Genomic DNA, 18,485 nt, shown 5'->3' on the forward strand with positions numbered 1-18,485 from the left:
GGAAAAGAAAAGAGAAACTCTCCAAGAGCCAATCCAGTATCAGATCACAGGATCAGATCTAGAGACAGAAAATGAGGAAAAACCTTTAGTACATCTGGCCCTAGGCTAAATACTTCTGCTACAGAGAACTGGTGGAGATTTACGCTAGAACTTTACTTCCTAAGTTGTCTCGTGAAGAGTTAAGAGAGGAAACCCATTCTAAGACAATTAAGGACTAGTCAATCTTAGTGACACTTTAAGCATCATGCATTGCACTGAAGACAGAAGAGAAAAAAGCACTTATCACCTGCTCTTCTATTTTAAACAGTTCAATCAAAAGCTGTGGGATGGAGATGTAGCGACCAGCCAAGATCCCCCGCTAAGGCCACAGAAGTTGCTCACTTTATTCTACAGGTCGGTGGCGAAGGTTTAAAGCTTGAGTTCATGCCTGAAGAGTGAACACTTGCAACTTTCACTTGACCACTCAAAGCACCATTTTTTTTTTTTTTAAATCAAGTAGGAAATACTTAATGTGAAATCTTTATGCCAAATGGGGAAAGAAGCTTTCAGAATTAAATGCAGGTGCCCTTCCCATCAAAACTGAAAACTCACTGGCTTTGCAATACAGGTAGGTCGGTAACAAACACAACCCTAAGATAAGCCAAAGTCGGTCGTAGATCTTTTAGGAGAAAACACAAAACACTGGTTTTACAATTCCAACTTCGAGGGCTCGTTTAGCTCTTGTGCAAAACAGTGAAACCTTTGTGTGGTCTACTCCTAGCTAAGCACCAAATTCCAGCCAAAATCTGCTCAGGCTCCTGGTACCAATCGCTTTTTATTACACAAAGGGCATCAGAGGCTCAGACAGTGTGGCCTTTCCTACCCAACTGTTAACTGACTTTCACCAGCTCCGGACAGAACACATCCAGAGCTTTGCATGCTAGTTTCTTTGTGCAGGAATTCAGTGTATTAAAAAAAATGGGAAGTTGGGCAGATAAGGATTGTAAATCATAGAACAGTCACGTGCAGGCTTAGGAGTTTTACGATTGTTGTGCCTTAATCATTAAAGGGATGTTTGGAAGATTCTTACAGAAAAGGCTGCTGCAAGCTCTGACTGGATAATTAACTGCTTTATAAAGAGCGGACCTTGGATTCCACATATTAATAGATAAAGCTGAGTACCACCAATACTTGGAGGTGTAGTAGTGTATGTTGAATGAGCAGGATGGACACCGTAGATAATAAGCAATATATGCAAATATAGCATTATCCCAGCTATGGTGGCCTGTAACCCACCCTTTATATGGCTATATAAAAATGTTTTCTCTGAAAAGAAATATCACTTTACAAATGAGGACCCAGGTCATACTTAAAAATACATATATATACACACACACACACACACACACTTCCCCCTCCGTATTTGCAAATTCTGTATCTACGGATTCGCTTATTCGCAGTTTTAAACCAAAAAATGCATTTTCATTTCTCAAGCTATTTTAAGCCCTGTAAGCCACCCCCTTAAGCCTTACCTGGTGGTCTAGCGGTTTTTCGGGGCAAGAGCGATCTTCTTACGCTCCTGTCCCGTGCAGGCCGCTCACGGGAAATGGCTCGAGAGACTACGGGAGCTCAGGGCAGCCATTTCCCGTGAGCGATCTGCATGGGGCAGGAGCGTGGGAAGATCGCTCCTGCCTGAAAACCCGCTAGACCACCAGGTAAGGCTTAAGGTGGGGCTTTCAGGGTTTAAAATAGCCGGGGGAAGCGGGGGTTAGGGGCAGAACCGGCCCGAATATTATTCGTGGTTTTTTAATATTCGTTGGCCAGCTCTGCCCCTAACCCCCGTGAATACGGAGGGGGAAGTGTATATTTATTCTGCCCTTCTTAAAACTGATTGCCTTTGCGGAAGGAAAAAGGTAGTAGTGGAAAAACCAAAATAACCCTTACCCCGTCCCTCCCCTCCCCTAAAAAAACAACAACACACACACACACAGAAAACCTCAGCAACATTTCTGAAAAGCAGGTCTGGCCAGGCGTTGTCTTTGCACACTGAGAAAACTCAAATACAAAAACTGCAGGCATCTTCTTTACACCATAATACAGACCTGCCTAGAAAAGCTGGCTAGAGCCTTTCAGCCCCCACTTCACAGTTATGGCAACAGGTAAAGGAGGAATGGGGGAAGGGGGCCAAAAAGGTAGCAGCATTTCCAGAGAAGGAAGGTAAAGTACCACGTCCCACCCGAGGACTGACCAGAGGGTTAGTGTTGAGTGTACGGTGCCACGAGAGTGGTTATCACCTTAGGGTTCTTTCCAATAATATGAACAGAGAAAAAGCACCCGACTTGTAAACAGTCCTAATGGAGTATGTGCGTTTGTACATGTGAGCCCAACTGAAGTGCGACATATATACAAATATATATATATATATATTTTTTTTTTTTGGCAAAGTGGGAGCACATATGAATTCCATAGTCCAGGCGACACTGCTGGAAAGTGCGCTCTCAGGGGAGCAGCCTAATTCAGCGTTCCCCTGCAGTTCTCAGCACCGCACAAACACGGGATTTTTATGTCCTCAATTGGAAACTTGTAGTCATACGTGATCTCCTCGTTCACATTGATCTGCTGCTTGGAGTAAATAACGATTTTCTTCTGAGACTCCACCGTGACCACTTTAGCGTAGCAGTTTGGCTGTTAAGATGAAACAGATTCCGTCAGACATTATTTATTTTGTTTAAATCTTTTGTTAATTTTTCAAAGTTAACAAAAATGCAGTACAGTATCTACACAAACAGCATTATTTATATATGCATTTATAATCAATCAAAATCCCCCTAGCGTGATAACCCACCTCCCACCTTGCAAGAGAATAAACCCATGACATAAATATCTCTCTCCCACCCTCCCTCCCCTGGGTATATGTGCAATATACCAACAGGATCAAAGGGGGGGGAAAACCCCCAAAAAACAACCAATTACAACGCATCCATAAAAGATATCAAAGGGCCCCAGGTTAACTTAAATCTCTTAGTATGACCCATTATATCTACGTTCATTTTTTCAAATCTATAAGTTAAGCATAAACTTGCCCACCAAAAATTAATTTTTAACAACTTTAATAACTTTTAATAACTTTAATTTTTGGTGGGCAAGTTTTTTTTAATCCGTCAGACATTATTAAAGACCAAAAAAAAAAAATACTGAGTTGAGGCAACTTTCTAAAATGTACAAAATCTATACTATATATTCCACAGGCATGTCTCTTGGGGATGAGAACAGGGAAAGGACCAAGGTGATCAAAGAGTTTGAAAACGTTAGCACAATGTGACATTCAAGGGCTTATTTCCAAAACCTCTGACCATTATAGTTTCATCTGAGAAAAATCAATTTTTCTTGAAAAATATTTTTGTTCACATTTCCTTTTTTTTTTTTTTTTTTTTTAAAAAAAATCTTTATTTAACAACAAGAGGTGACGTAAACATAGTTATCATGTTTTAGGGCTCCTTTTACAAAGGTGCGCTAGCGTTTTTAGCGCACATACCGGATTAGCGCACGCTATAGCGCACATTAGCCGAAAAACTACCTCAAGAGGAGGCGGTAGCGGCTAGCGTGCACTATTCCGCGTGTTAAGGCCCTAACGCACCTTTGTAAAAGGAGCCCTTAGATTTTTGAATGTAAGTGTTGGTTAAAAACTTGCACGAGTTGTGTGTTATATAAGTTTTAAAAAATGTTGACGTTTAGAGAAACCTATGCATTTCATTCTATGCTAATCTTATTACTTAAAATTGAATCATATAATGGGTTAGGTGCAACATATTAAAAATATGGGAGCCATTAACATCTTTTTGTCATGATTAAATGCCATTTTTCTATTAATTATACACCACTTAGTGTTGAAAGAGGGGAAGGGTTTAATGGGAGGGTTTATGATCTTATAATGAATAATGGGCTTAGAGGGAGGGTGGAGGGAGGGTTGCATTTATATTTATAAGATACAATGATAAGATGTTCAAGTGATCTAATTAATAGTGTTTATTATGATTTCTGTACACTTGATGAAAGTTTAAAAACGAATAGAAGAATTAAAAAAAATAAAATAAAAATTTAACTGTCCGTAATATGCAACAAATTATTGTGGCTATGGAGGTGGTAGCTCAAGATCGAAGGCCTTCTCTGGTAGTTAGCTTTGACGCGGAGAAGGCCTTTGATCGTGTTCGTTGGAATTTCCTTTACGTAGTACTTCATGCATATGGGTTTCAGGGTTTTTTCGTGCTCATCTTTGGCTCAATGGCCACCTCTCTGATCCCTTTCCTATTTGCAGGGGGACCCGACAGGGTTGCCCCCATCTCACCATTGCTCTTTATACTTAACACTATACGGGATATTTACGCTAATCCGGATATTAAGGGAGTGTGCGGTTGGGAGATCACAAATTTAAATTAGCTGCTTTCGCGGACGATTTGTTGATGCATCTGTTGGAATCCCAGATCTCCATGACAATTCTATTGGAACTTATTCGTGAGTTTGGAGATTTCTCGAATTTTAAGTTAAACTTAGACAAATCAGAAGCAATGTCTCCCTCTGACAGCTTGTGTAGGATGTGGTGCCCCTCTTTTCCACTTAAATGGGTGAAGGAATCTTTTCGATACCTGGGAATTTTGCTCCCGAGCTGGATTGCCAGATTGTATGCTATTAACGTTTCTCACCTTTTGGACATTACCAGGAAGCAGTTGGAGGCTTGGACATCTCTCCCATTATTGCTAACTGGGTGGATTAGTCTTTATAAAATCTCTCTCTTTTCTAAGTGGCTGTTCCTTCTCCAGGTGCATCATCTGAGGCTGCGGGCGGGGGATATAGCTACTTTACACAAACTACTTCGCAAATTTTATTGGGCAGGCAGAAACCCTAAGCTTTCTGTGTCTATATTATTTGGAGGTTGGAAGATGGGTGGGCTGGGGCTGCCGGATCTCAGGACTTACAATGACGCCTGCCTATTTCCGCATCTCTCTTAGAACACCTGGTGGATCCTGAGGATGCTTTTCCCTCATATCAGGAGTTCTCTCGGCAAGACCTTCCGGGCTGGGGGACACTGCTTTTGTCTTTCACCAACTTAAACATTATTTTCTTTCTTTAGACCCTGTCGCAATGGCCTTTCATTTGGGAGCTAAACTAAGGGGCTTTTTTTGATGCGTTTGCTCCTGATCGTCCTTCGATAGCAGGTAAACCGCCAAAGAATTTCCTTCCTTGAAAGCTATTTGGGAGCAAGACCTGGGAATTTCTCTCTTTAACTGGGACATAGGGGCTAGCTTACAAGCCATACTTACTTCTGCCTTTAGTGCCTCCCTCTGAGAGTGTAGATATCATTTTAATAGGGCGTACATTAATAATAATGATAATAATAATTTTTATTCTTATATACCGCCAAAGCCATGGTAGTTCGAGGCGGTTTACAACAAGAAGAGCTGGACAATCAGCGAAGAATAATTACAGTGGTATCATCAAGTACAAGTGGAGAGGATACAAGTTGAGTGGGAGTAAGACAGAGTGAAAGACACAGAGAGAGGTGTCGCGTAAATGTAGGAAGCGCACATGGTAAGGCATTAAGAGATCTTGGTTACAAATCGGTTGAACAGGTTTGTTTTAACTAGTTTTCTAAAGTTAAGATAGGATGAGGTATTACCCTGTCACAGCTCCATCACATGGGTTTCCTAACCAGTGGTGAATGGACTACATGCTCTTTGTAAAGCGCAACATATATTCATATCTTTTGGACATGTCCTGTTTTGCACCTTTTCTGGAAGAGGGTCTGTTCTTACACGCGGCAGATATTGCTGAATTGCTGTTAGTGGGCTTGCCAGAAGCTTCCGCTCTTAGGAGGAGGAAGACCTCGCCATGGATTCAGAAACTTAGTCTATTGGGTCACAAGACCATATTGCATATTTGAGGTTGAGGGGTGGTAGATTCAAAGGCAATGTTAGGAAATTCTACTTTACGGAGAGGGTGGTGGATGCCTGGAATGCGCTCCCGAGAGAGGTGGTGGAGAGTAAAACTGTGACTGAGTTCAAAGAAGCGTGGGATGAACACAGAGGATCTAGAATCAGAAAATAATATTAAATATTGAACTAAGGCCATTACTGGGCAGACTTGCACAGTCTGTGTCTGTATATGGCTGTTTGGTGGGGGATGGGCTGGGGAGGGCATCAGTGGCTGGGAGGGTGTAGATGGGCTGGAGTAGGTTTTAACGGACAGTTGGAACCCAAGCACAGTACCGGGTAAAGCTTTGGATTCTTGCCCAGAAATAGCTAAGAAAAAAAAAATTTAAAAATTTAAATTGAATCAGGTTGGGCAGACTGGATGGACCATTCGGGTCTTTATCTGCTGTCATCTACTATGTTACTATGGACCACCTTGGAAACCTCCCCTCTTATTGGACCTGGAGAGCACATGTTTCACAGTTGATCAATTGGGAAGTGCAGGATGCTAGACTAACCTATAAACGACGGAATTTAATAGAATATTAAGTGTTGTATTGGAGTTTGAAATGATGTAAATGATGTACACTTATTGTAAGTTTTTTTTAAATGAATTAGACATCATTTTTCACTGATAGTATATTTATACATAGGGGGTGGGGGATGGTATAAATTTCTTTTTAAAGGTTTTTTAAATTTTAAATAAGTTTATAATATTTATATGATATTTTTGAATTCTTTATTAATTTTTGCATATTACAAGTGTATTAGATAAAATCATATTAACTTATAAATACACACTTGATTAACTCTCATATAAAACATTAAATATATCAATTCATTACATATTTATATTCTATAATATCTTGAATATTGTGTATTACACCTGATATCTAAACAATTATTATTAAATAGAAACCCTCCCATCCCATCCCCTCCCATAACAGAATTTCATACAAATACAGTGAGACTATTGACACATTCATATGCATTATGAGATAAATAAAAATAATACCCACCCTTTTCCCTTCTATCAAATATCGTACCTTGGGAAAATGTTATCATTCATTACAAAAGTCTGTTAATGGTCTCCATATTTTCTGAAATTTACCAAAATATCCTTTTTGTGTTGCTATTGTACATTCCATTTTATATATATGGCATACAGAATTCCACCAAAAGTTATACAGTGGTGCCTCGCATAAAGAACGCCTCGCACAGCGAACGCTGCACACAACGAACTTCATGTCATGATTCATAGAACGAACTTCGTTTCACACAACGAAGTCGCCCGAGCTTCCACGATCGCTGCCGATGTATTGCATCCTTCCACGCAGGCGCTGCAGGCAGTCGTTAGTCACTGCGCTTAACGCGTTTCACATAACGAACTTTTCGCATAACAAACTTGCTCCTGGAACGAATTAAGTTCGTTGTGTGAGGCACCACTGTAGTTTAATCTGTCATAATTTTCCCAATTGTATGTTATATGATATTTTTGATTGAAATATTTAAGGGAAGGGTGGGTGGGGAGGGATTAATTTATATATTTAGGATGATATTAGTAAGAAATTCAAGTGATATGTTTATTTTTTATGATGTAATATTGTGTACTTGTTGTAAGTTGATAAAATGAATAAAGAATTGGAAAAAAAAAAAAAAAAAGAATTGCTTTGGTATCTTTACAGAAATCAATTAAGGAGGGTGGGGTAAATTTCCCAAATTTCTATAGGTATCATCAGGCCTATATTTTACGTCAAGGTATGTATTGGGTCCTCCCAAATCTCATTGAATACACTCCAGATTGGTTATACTTGGAATGGCGACTCCTGTCTCCTTTACATCTTTGTCACATTCTCAGTATCAAGATGCCCAGATTGTATAAAGAAAATAAACTTTTATTAGATACATGGAAAACTCTAAGATATGTAAGTAATTTAACTGAAATTCCTATTAGTAAATCGACAAATCAATCTATATGGCTAAACTCCAAGATTCAGATTGGCGGAACTAAGATTGTCTGGAGGCATTGGTTAAATGCAGGAATATGAACTTTAAATGATGTTATTTCAAATGGAAAGATGCTTGAGTTTACTTACACAATTGCAAAATAAATTTGGACTGAATAAATCACAATTTTATAAATGGTTGCAATTGAAGCAGGCCATTCAGGCAGGGTTCCCTGAATGGAAAACTTTAAATTTTCAATACAGCATGGAATTTTTATGCTTCCAGGCAGATTTTCTGGGTCACCAGGCCGCACAGTGGTATAAAGTTATTAGTGAATTGGTTAATAAAAAACCTAAAAATGGTCTTAGGGATATTTGGAGCATTGAGATTAATCATCAAATTTTGGCATCTCAATGGCCACAAATTTGGTCTTGGAGAATAAGATGTACACTGTCAGCATCTATGAGACAAACTTGGTTTTTTCTTTTGCATAGAGCATTTTGGACCCCTGTTAGATTACAAAAATTAAATAGTTCAATGTCTAATAGATGCTGGCATTGTAAGCTTGAAGTAGGGACTTTGGACCATCTTTTATTTTTCTGTCCCTATATATTAGCCTTTTGGAATTCGATCTGGGATCAAATAAATTCTTTATTAGATAATCCTGTAGCATTAACTTATGATACTGTGATATTTGGCATATCTATGAGGAAAAAGAGTCAGATATCGGCAAGTAATAACAAACTTTTATTGATTATGACAGGAGTTACCATGCAACATATTACTACAAATTGGAAAGATCACACAAGACTTAATTTTAATTTCTGGTGGAATTCACTAAGTCACATATATAGAATGGAACGTTCAATAGCAATACAAAATGGAAATTATAAAAGGTTTAATGAAATATGGGGGCCATTGACATTGTTTTGTAATGAATAAACACCATTTTCTTAACATTATTTATGATTGGAAGGGAAAGGGGAGGGTTTATATAAATGAAAAAAAAAAAAAAAAATGTAAAAAAGAAATATGACAAAGATTGATTCAATTAAATAATTGTATGGAAAGGGAGGGAGGAAGAAGGGTTTAGATATATATACCTTTGTTATGATCTTGATAGATTTATCAAGTGATGTTAGTAAATCTATGTATTACTTATATTGTGCACTTGCTGAAAGTTTAAAAATGAATAAAGAATTATAAAAAAAAAAAAAAAAAGACGGAGGCTAATTTTATCTCTTTGGGAACCATACTTGCAATCCCTGACACTGAGAGCCCGCAGTCAAATACTGAATAGGCTGGGAGATGCATCTCCCTAGGGGCACCGCATATGGTCTTATTTTCTATGGCTCTCTTGACACCTCCACCCCCCCCCCCCCCCACACTTTGCTATCTTCAGACTTTGCTGTGACCCCTCTTTTTTCTGTTTCTAAACTGTGTTCCTGAACTCTGGGTTTGGTACTAGTGGGAGAGTTAAGGGGGTATGGAGGATGGAGCTGCTGGTTTGGAACTTTTTTGTTGCTTTATATTTCGGTATCGACCTTTGTTTTTTTATTTTCCATTTATTGCCTGTTGTAATATCCAGGGTAAGAGGGGGTGGGGTTAATATATTTGCTGTTCATTGCACATATACTTTTTAATGCTCTTGTATTGTTCCTTGGTGATTTCTTTTTTTTTTTTTTATAAATCTTTATTCATTTTAAATCTTTCAACAAGTGTATAAATTAATATCATACATATTCTTGAAAACATCACTTGTAAATCTATCAAGAAAAACAACAATTGTATACATATAAACCATAACCCACCCCCCTACCCATTATTATTAATAGTAAACACAATAAATAAGCACCCTTCCCCCTCTCTATTATTCATGGTGTATATGTCAATCAAATTACTGGTGTTTAATCATCACAAAAAGATGTCAATGGCCCCCATATTTTAGAAAAGGTCTTATAGTTTCCATTTTGAACATAGGACATAATGAGCTCCACCAAAAGGTGAAATTAAGTTTACTACAATCCTTCCAATTGTTGGTGATATGTTGGATAGCGACTCCAGTCATGATTAATAAAAATTTGTTATTAAATGATGATATCTGACTCTGCTACATGATTTTCCTGCAAGCAATTTACTTGATCCCAGATGGAATTCCTAAAGGCTTCTAATAAAACAGATTTTACATAAAAGTATTGAACTCGGATGAAAACTGCAAAACATTTTTTTGTTGTTGTTGACTATTTATCCAAATATGTCACTACGTGTGACAAAACTGGCTGCTATGGCCATAGAATGTGGTTTGTTGGTGGTTTTTAAAATCTTTTTATTTTATTTTTGTCAACTTAACTGGTTTTAGAAATTAACATCCACCTGAACTTAGCTGATTTTGGAAGCAAATCTTATTTTAACTTGGCTGCAGGCAAATAACAAACCCTTTTCATCTCAACAATTAACTGGTAGATAACATTATCCTTTCTCCATATGAAACTATAATTTTTTTTGTCAAAAGTGGACTCGGTGAGTTTTGGAAATAAGCCCTTTAATTACAATACGCTGGAAAGCCATCAAGGGACTGAAGGGAGTAACCAAAATGTGTGACAGGAAATAAAAAAGCTCACACAAACAGGATGCAACTGAACTGGAACTGGTTTAGCGACCACGTTTTGAGAATCTTCCTGTCAGTGCATAATGACAGAGAAGCCATCAACTAGACTATCCCAGTCAAGGTCAGTGTTAAGGGGGTGCAAACAGGGAAATTGACCTTGGCCCCCATGCTGGTACAGCCTGCTGATAGGCTTTGGGGCCCCCTAACAAATTTCTACCCCGGTTCCAGCACAGCTAACACTGGCCCTGACCTAGCAAGCTGTGGGGAGCCACAAACAGGCTGGGGCTCAAGATATCTGAGCCAGGCATATCAGCCGGGCCCCAAGATTGTGTATATATTGAGGTATCTGCCAAATATCCGACATGAGTTTACGACAGTATTGCACGCATCTGTGGCCTCGCTGAAAAACTCCACCTTGGAGGGATTCTCACCCATGGGATTCATTGCATGCTCACCTCACGACTTAATAGTTAAATTCTACAACTGCAAGAGGCGGAAGCCAACAAAAATACTCACATTGCAGCTGTGGTTAATAAACCGGGCAAAATTTCCACATTTTGTGGCATCGATGATGGTGTCGTGGTCAACCCTGAACATGTAACTGCTGCCGATTCCTTCCTCTTCATAGCGCTTCTCTCTCATATCTGCGATGACCTACAGATAAAAGGGGAGAATTTGCTTGTTTTTTAAATTCTTTATTCATTTTATAATTCACAAGTGTACAGTAAATATCAAACAATTAGAATACAATATCACTTGAAAATCTACAATATCATACAACAAAAAGATATAACCCCCACCCCCTCCCACTTCCATATACAACAAAAAATATACCACATGAATATAATATCTTATCATTCATATATATTATTAATAGAAATCCAACCTCCCCCCCGATCCACATGTAAGAATTAAAATTGGGAAAAGTGTAAATTATTCATTAGAATAATTTAAAAATGGCCCCCACACATCCTTAAACCTTTTTGAACTTCCAACGCTCTTTCCATTGTAAACACATGACATACTGAATTCCACCAGAAACAATAATTCAACCTTGTACAATCTTTCCAGTTATACGTTATTTGTTGAATGGCAACTCCTGTCAATATCATCAAAAGCTTGTTGCGTTCATTAGATTCACATAAATTGGCTCTCCCCTCCCCTAGATACGCCCACTAAGAATCCACCCAGACATGGCTGCGTATTTTTTTCTGGAATGGCTTATCCCCATATCTAAGTTCAGAATTGGCTTATTCTAAATTCAGAGCATTATTTAAAGCCTTTTTTTTTTTTTTTTTGCATTTAACATTAACATATCACAATAACATTATCTGAGAGAAGAGAGAATCCTCTATAATAAAACCCTTATCCGCGCATTCGCAGTTGAAACGGCGTTATCCCTGCCGCCGTGATTTGTGCTTCCGTGCCGTGTTCCATTTGTGGCGCGCGGCCTTGCAGCGCGTGCGACGGTGAGAGCAACGGCAGGAGGGTGTCCTTCGAGGTGCTGCGAGGCGTGCAGCTGCTACTGCTGCACAGGGAAGGGGAGAGAGAAAATGGGCTGCTTTGGGGGGAGGGGTGTGCTGGGGGGCAGGCAGCAATCTTGGTTTTCTCGTGGGGGGGGGGGGCCAGAGAGAGATAGGCAGGGGACCAGGGAGAGAGACAGACAAGGAGCCAGGGAGAGACACAGAAAGAATGACAAATAGACAGGGGGCCAGAGAGACAGACAGACAGACAGCGACCAAGGAGCGAGAAAGAAAGAAAGACAGACAGACAGGGGAACAGGGAGAGACACAGACAGAAAGAATGACAAACAGACAGGGGGCCAGAGACACAGACAGACAGACAGTGGCCAAGGAGCAAGAAAGAAAGAAAGACAGACAGACAGACAAGGGGCCAGGGAGAGACACAGACAGAAAGAATGACAAACAGACAGGGGGCCAGAGAGACAAACAAACAGACAGATAGAGGCCAAGGAGAGAGAGACAGAAAGAAAGACAGACAGATAGAGGCCAAGGAGAGAGAGACAGAAAGAAAGACAGACAGACGGAAAGCGACCAAGGAGAGAGAGACAGAAAGAAAGACAGACAGACGGAAAGCGGCCAAGGAGAGAGAGACAGAAAGAAAGACAGAGAGACGGAAAGCGGCCAAGGAGAGAGAGACAGAAAGAAAGAAAGACAGACAGACAGTGGCTAAGGAGACAGAGAGATAGAAAGAAAGACAGACAGACAGATCTATTCTAGCATCCATTAATGTAATGGGCTTAAAGACTAGTATTGTATATTTGAATGAATTAGTATGCTTGGACTTATAAAGAATGTGTGTTCATTCTATCCTATCAAATGCTAGGAAGTTCTTCTTTACTCAGAGGGTGGTGGACACTTGGAACGCGCTCCCGGAGGTTGTGATAGGGCGGAGCACGCTACTGGGGTTCAAGGAAGGTTTAGATAAATTCCTGAAGGATAAGGGGATTGAGGGGTACAGAGAGAAAGTAGAGATAGGTTATAGGAAAGTCGGGGACCACTTAACAGGTCATGGACCTGATGGGCCGCCGCAGGTGCGGACCGCTGGACACAATGGACCTCTGGTCTGACCCAGTGGAGGCAACTTCTTATGTTCTTAAAATTGGGCACTCCCTTATTTTTATTTTAGTTATGATTTTTTTCTATAATAGCGGGATATCAAATATTTTAATAAACATGAACTTTTTGGGTTGTTTTGATTCCCAGGATGCTTGTCTCTAGTTAAGTGAATTCGACTATTTTTTAAAGTATGTCTCTGCTAATCCAATGCTCTTAAGAGGGCAATTTGATCAGCCTTTTTTTCCCCATAAAATGCTGTTTTATAACAGTAAAAAAACCTCTTTATAAAATTAGGTCATACCTAGAAGGAAGCATGGTCACCTCAGAGTCGATGCTTACCTCAAAGTGGTAGGTGGCTACCAGCTAATTCATTGTTAATGTTTCTTTAATTACTTTTTAATGGCGCTTTCACTTATCAGCACCGATTAAGCCAATTCTGAAATGGGTGGTATTTTAGGATAATACATCAAATCGATTAAGTTAGGTGCTTAACCTTAGGAATCATTTGTAGAAACTGGGCCGTAATGCCTCACTTTATTCTACAGGAGAAACAAGGTTCTTCGTGAGAATTTAGAGCTGGAGTTCATAAATTAAGCACCATCTGTTATCAGTTAAAATAGGAAATGCTTAACGTGAAATCTTTAAACTAATGTGTCTTTCTCCTCCCTGTGGAGATGAACACTGCCTAACAAGTTCAGGTAGGACCAAGAGACAACGCTACATGTATCTGAAATGTATTGTAATCAGAGAGCCTGGGACGATTGTTTTTGAAATTTTTTGAAAATAAAAATTGATTATACATAAAAAGTACTTCCTGATCTCACATTGTACTATTTTATTTTATTTTTTAATTTATTATTTATGCTTTAACAAATTAACAAATAAATCAATACTTGAAAAGAAATATAACAATCAAATAAGGAAAACAAGTACCAATTATAAAATAATAACACACAGTAACTATGACTAAAGTCCACAATTTGAGGAGAGAAGAAATCAATCACTTCCAAGGGTAGTTGGATTCCAGTAACTAAGACTAAACTAAATCAAATAAGAGTGCAGTTGGAGTTATTTAATGGCCTGCTTGGCTGATTCCATAGAGGTCTCTGGAATTCTTGTGGTCACTTTACCTTCAAGGAAAAACTGCAATTGATCAGGTTCATAAAAAAATATCTATTACTCTGATATGTAATGTAACATTTACAGGGAAAACGTAATTGAAAGGTTGCCCCCAAACTCAAAACAGACTGACGGCAAGCCAAAAATTTCTTGCGTCTGGCTTGTGTCCACTTCGATACATCAGGAAATATAGAAATTTTGAATCCGTGAAATTCCACCTTATCAGTCCTATAGAATAGACGAATAATTGCTTCTTTATCTTGAAGAAAGACAAAAGTTACCAATAAAGTAGCTCTAGTCACTATTTCTTCTTGAGATGTCTCCAGCATACCAGTGAGATCCAATTCTCCTGGTAGTGCATTCCCTTTGTCTTTATCCTCCTTTGGTAAATTTAAGTAATATATCTTTTGTAATGGTGGCATATTATTCATGTCCTCTAGGTCTACCACTTCCCCATCTCCACATGGCAGCACCCAGCCCTGACAGTGAGCCATCGCACCAGATCTGGAATGAACATGTTCTACTGTATGTGTGGTGAAGACTCCATGAATGGAAATGCTCAGCCGAGTGTAACTACATCAGAACTCTGGCTTATCACCGACACAGTCAGAGGGCGGACATTACCTGCCGGATATTCTGACCCACATATTCGATCACCATCTCATCGGCTGCAATGGGCTCCATAGCAAACAGACCCCAGTCATGAATTTGGCTTTTACAGAACTTCAGCTTCTTCTTCCGGAACTGAAACCAGATATTTAAAAAAAAAACAACAAAAAAAAAACACATTTTAAGTACAGGCACAGAATCTAAGTGATGTGGTATTACTAATTTTTGAGAAAACTTTGGAGGAGCCAGGGAACCCAGCTCCAACCAAAACTGTCCATCCTAACAGGCACATGTGTTTCTTCCTAGTCAATAGGCAACAACAAACAAAAAATCCAACTTAACTGAGGTCAAATATCAAACCGAAGAACAAAAAGAGCAGAGGCTGCAGTGATGATGTACAGGAGGCCAAGATTTTATTAAACAATCATAAAACAGTTTGTTTCCAAAAGGACTGATAAGACCGGACCCAACACGGTCCGTGTTTCAAAGAAACACTCCTTCCTCAGGGGTCCAAATGCATGTCAGAACAAAATGACCGTGTTGGGTCCAGTCTTATCAGTCCTTTTGGAAACAAACTGTTTTATGATTGTTTAATAAAATCTTGGCCTCCTGTACATCATCACTCCAGTCTCTGCTCTTCTTGTCTTTCCTAGTCAATACCATATTACACTTCTCCCTCCAAATCCACGGGGTTAGGGACAGAGCCAGCCCGTGAATATTAAAAAAAATGCGAATAATATTTGGCCCGGTTCTGCCCCAAACCCCCGCTTCCCCCGGCTATTTTAAGCCTTGTAAGCCCCCCTTAAGCCTTACCTGGTGGTCTAGCGGGTTTTCGGGACAGGAGCGACTTCCCACACTCCTGCCCGGTGCAGATCGCTCATAAGAAATGGCTGCCTTGAGCTCCCGTAGTCTCTCGAGCCATTTCCTGTGAGCGATCTACACGGGGCAGGAGTGTGGGAAGATCGCTCCTGCCCCGAAAACCCGCTGGACCACCAGGTAAGGCGTAATGGGGGAGGGGAGCTTATAGGGCTTAAAATAGCCTGAAAAATGAAAATTTTTTTGTTTAAAAATCGCGAATAACCGAATCCGCGGATGCTGAAACTGCGGATTCGGAGGGGGAAGTGTAGAAGGAAACCATTGTGTCATCACTGATGAGGTTGTCTCTTAGGTAGATTAAGGCATTATGACATCAGAATATCAGCTCTGGTTGCCAGAGATTGAAATTCTTCATACTAAGAGGGGAAGTTGTCAATGTTGGCTACTGCTAAGATGTGTTATTTTTCCAGTAAGTCCAGTTATTAGTAACTAAGGCCTAGATTCTCAAAAAGTTGAGTGAAAAACTGATGGGCCGCTGTCGCAGCTGATATAGTAGCGATTTTAAAAAAGCGAGTCATTCTCTAACAAACACTCATGCAAATGAGGTTGGTGGAGAGTAGCGAAGATTTGCATGTGCCCATCGCAGGTGATAGCAATGGGCACATGCGCAGAATAAACGCAAACCCCCCTCACCCAACAACAATCGAGCTGACGAAGTCAAGCAACCCTCCACCCGACAGTGGAAGAGATGCCCACTCTTTCCCGCTGCCAAGCAACACCGCCCCCTCCCCCCGACATCCCCTTGACATCGGGAGAGATGCCTACTCTCTCCCGCCTCAACGCAACTCCCCCCGTGCCTCTGACGACCCCCGCCCTCTCCCCCTTACCTTAGATGGCTGGCTGGAGGGATGCCTACTCCCTACGGCCAGTAGGCCTGCCTCTTCAAAATGGCAGGCCTTCCCCTATGGGAGGGACCTTATGCATCTGGGCCAATCAGAGTTTTAGACCCCTCCCCAGATGCATCAGCGAAGGAGACTAAGGCTCTCATTGGCCCGGATACCTAAGGCCCCACACATAGGAGGGGCCTTAAACATCCTGGGCCAATCAAAGCTTCAGGATGCACCAGGGAGGGGAAGGCCCACCATTTTGAAGAGGCGGGCCTGCTGGCTGGAGGGAGTAGACATCCCTCCTGCTAGCATCTAAGTAAGGTAAGGGGGGAGGGTGGGGGTCATCGGAGGCATGGCGGGGGGGGGAGTGCGTGGTGGTTGGAGAGAGTGGGCATCTCTCTTGCTGCTGATGGGGTGTTGGTGGTAAGAGAGTGGGCATCTCTCCCACTACCGAGAGGGTATTGGGGAGGTGTTGCTTGGTGGTGGGAGTAGGCATCTCTCTCGCTGCTGACGGGGGCTATAATATACGCATTGAAAAAATGTGCTTTTACCACTCCCACTAGAAAAAAAAAAAAAGACTAAAATTTATGAGAATCACGTAAATTTTTTTTTTCATTAGCCACAATCAAAACACATGCCACAAGATGCACTTTTAACAGTGCTGGCACTGCACCGGCACCCCCGGACCGGTCACTAATTTTTGTCACCAAAAGCCAACGCCCGCTCTTGACAAATGACTCAGCGATGTTTAAGAATCCATCAGAGTGCTCGTTTCAATATTCAAGAGCCCATTTGCATGGCAGTGTCGGAGACTGATGGAAAGCTCGCTAAAGACCACGATAGGCTGTTTTGATAATCCGCCACTAAAATGCATTCAGGCTAAACCATCTGGAACCAGTTTAGTGAGCACGTTAAAGGAAACCTTAAGTTTTGAGAATCTGGCCCTAAGTCTTGTTACATAAAATGATACCTATGCTGAAACAGCACAAGTTAATGGTAAAATAACATATCTGAACAGTAGCCCACGTTGTCAACTTCCTCTCTTAGTGTTAAGAATTTCAGTCTCTGGTAACCTGAGCTGATACTGTGATGTCATAATGCCCCAATCTACCTAAGAGCCAACCTCATCAGTGATGTCATAATGGCTTTATTTCGCTACACTTGGCTCACTATTATTACATATAACAATGATTTCAATTTCTAGAAAAGTCTCTTTTCACTTTAATTAAAAAGGAAAGTTGTCTTCCGTTAAGAAAATTTAGACCTGTTTTTAGATCGCCTAAGTCACTACATACAAGTTCCGTCTACTCTAGGCAGTCTCGTTAAACTTTCGGTTATACTTGCAGTACCACTAAGGGCTCCTTTTATCAAGGTACACTACGGGGGTTAGCGCGCCGTACATTTCATCACGCGCTAACCCCCGCGGCACACCAAATGGAGGCGTTAGCGACTAGCGCGGCAGGCGGTTGAACACGCGGTATTCCGCGCGTTAACCGCCTACTGCAGCTTGATAAAAGGAGCCCTAAGTCTAGGTCAGCCCACGTCCTGCCCAAATCCCGCCCTCACCACTCCTCCTAAAACGCCCCTTTGGGTGTACAGCGGCAGGAAAAAGACCTAAGCTGCTTTTAGATAGGTCTAAAACCCATTTTGATTATCAGCACTTTTTGATTGCCAAGTGCCGATTTAGGCAGGATTTTAGACATATTTCCGTTTCGATTATGAGCCCCATGCTGCCTTGTTATGTTATAAAGTTTATTGGTTGGTTTGTTCATCCAATAAACAGATAATATATATAGTGCTATATTGGAATTACTTGTATGATATATTTTTGTGCACTTGTTGTTTGACTTGAAAATTAATAAATATTTTTTTTTTAAAAAAAAGAATTATCCCGGGGACAGTAGGCAAACACCTATGCACATGCTCCGTGGCAGGTATGTGTCTACGTGTATCCATATTTGATATACTGATGCAT

At 40.5% G+C, this 18,485-nt stretch overlaps 1 protein-coding gene across 1 annotated transcript in view; it reads right to left on the reverse strand.

Annotated features, from left to right (window-relative positions):
* Window positions 1-1,723: 1,723 nt before the first annotated feature.
* SETD1B (SET domain containing 1B, histone lysine methyltransferase) overlaps window positions 1,724-18,485 on the reverse strand; it is a 169,976-nt gene continuing 153,214 nt past the window's right edge. The window contains 3 exon segments of the mRNA XM_033954071.1: window positions 1,724-2,664; window positions 11,017-11,154; window positions 14,823-14,942. Of these exon segments, the coding sequence (XP_033809962.1) occupies window positions 2,491-2,664; window positions 11,017-11,154; window positions 14,823-14,942 (432 nt within the window). The 3' untranslated portion in view covers window positions 1,724-2,490.

Source organism: Geotrypetes seraphini, chromosome 8, assembly GCF_902459505.1.
Source record: "Geotrypetes seraphini chromosome 8, aGeoSer1.1, whole genome shotgun sequence".
Lineage (NCBI taxonomy): Eukaryota > Metazoa > Chordata > Amphibia > Gymnophiona > Dermophiidae > Geotrypetes > Geotrypetes seraphini.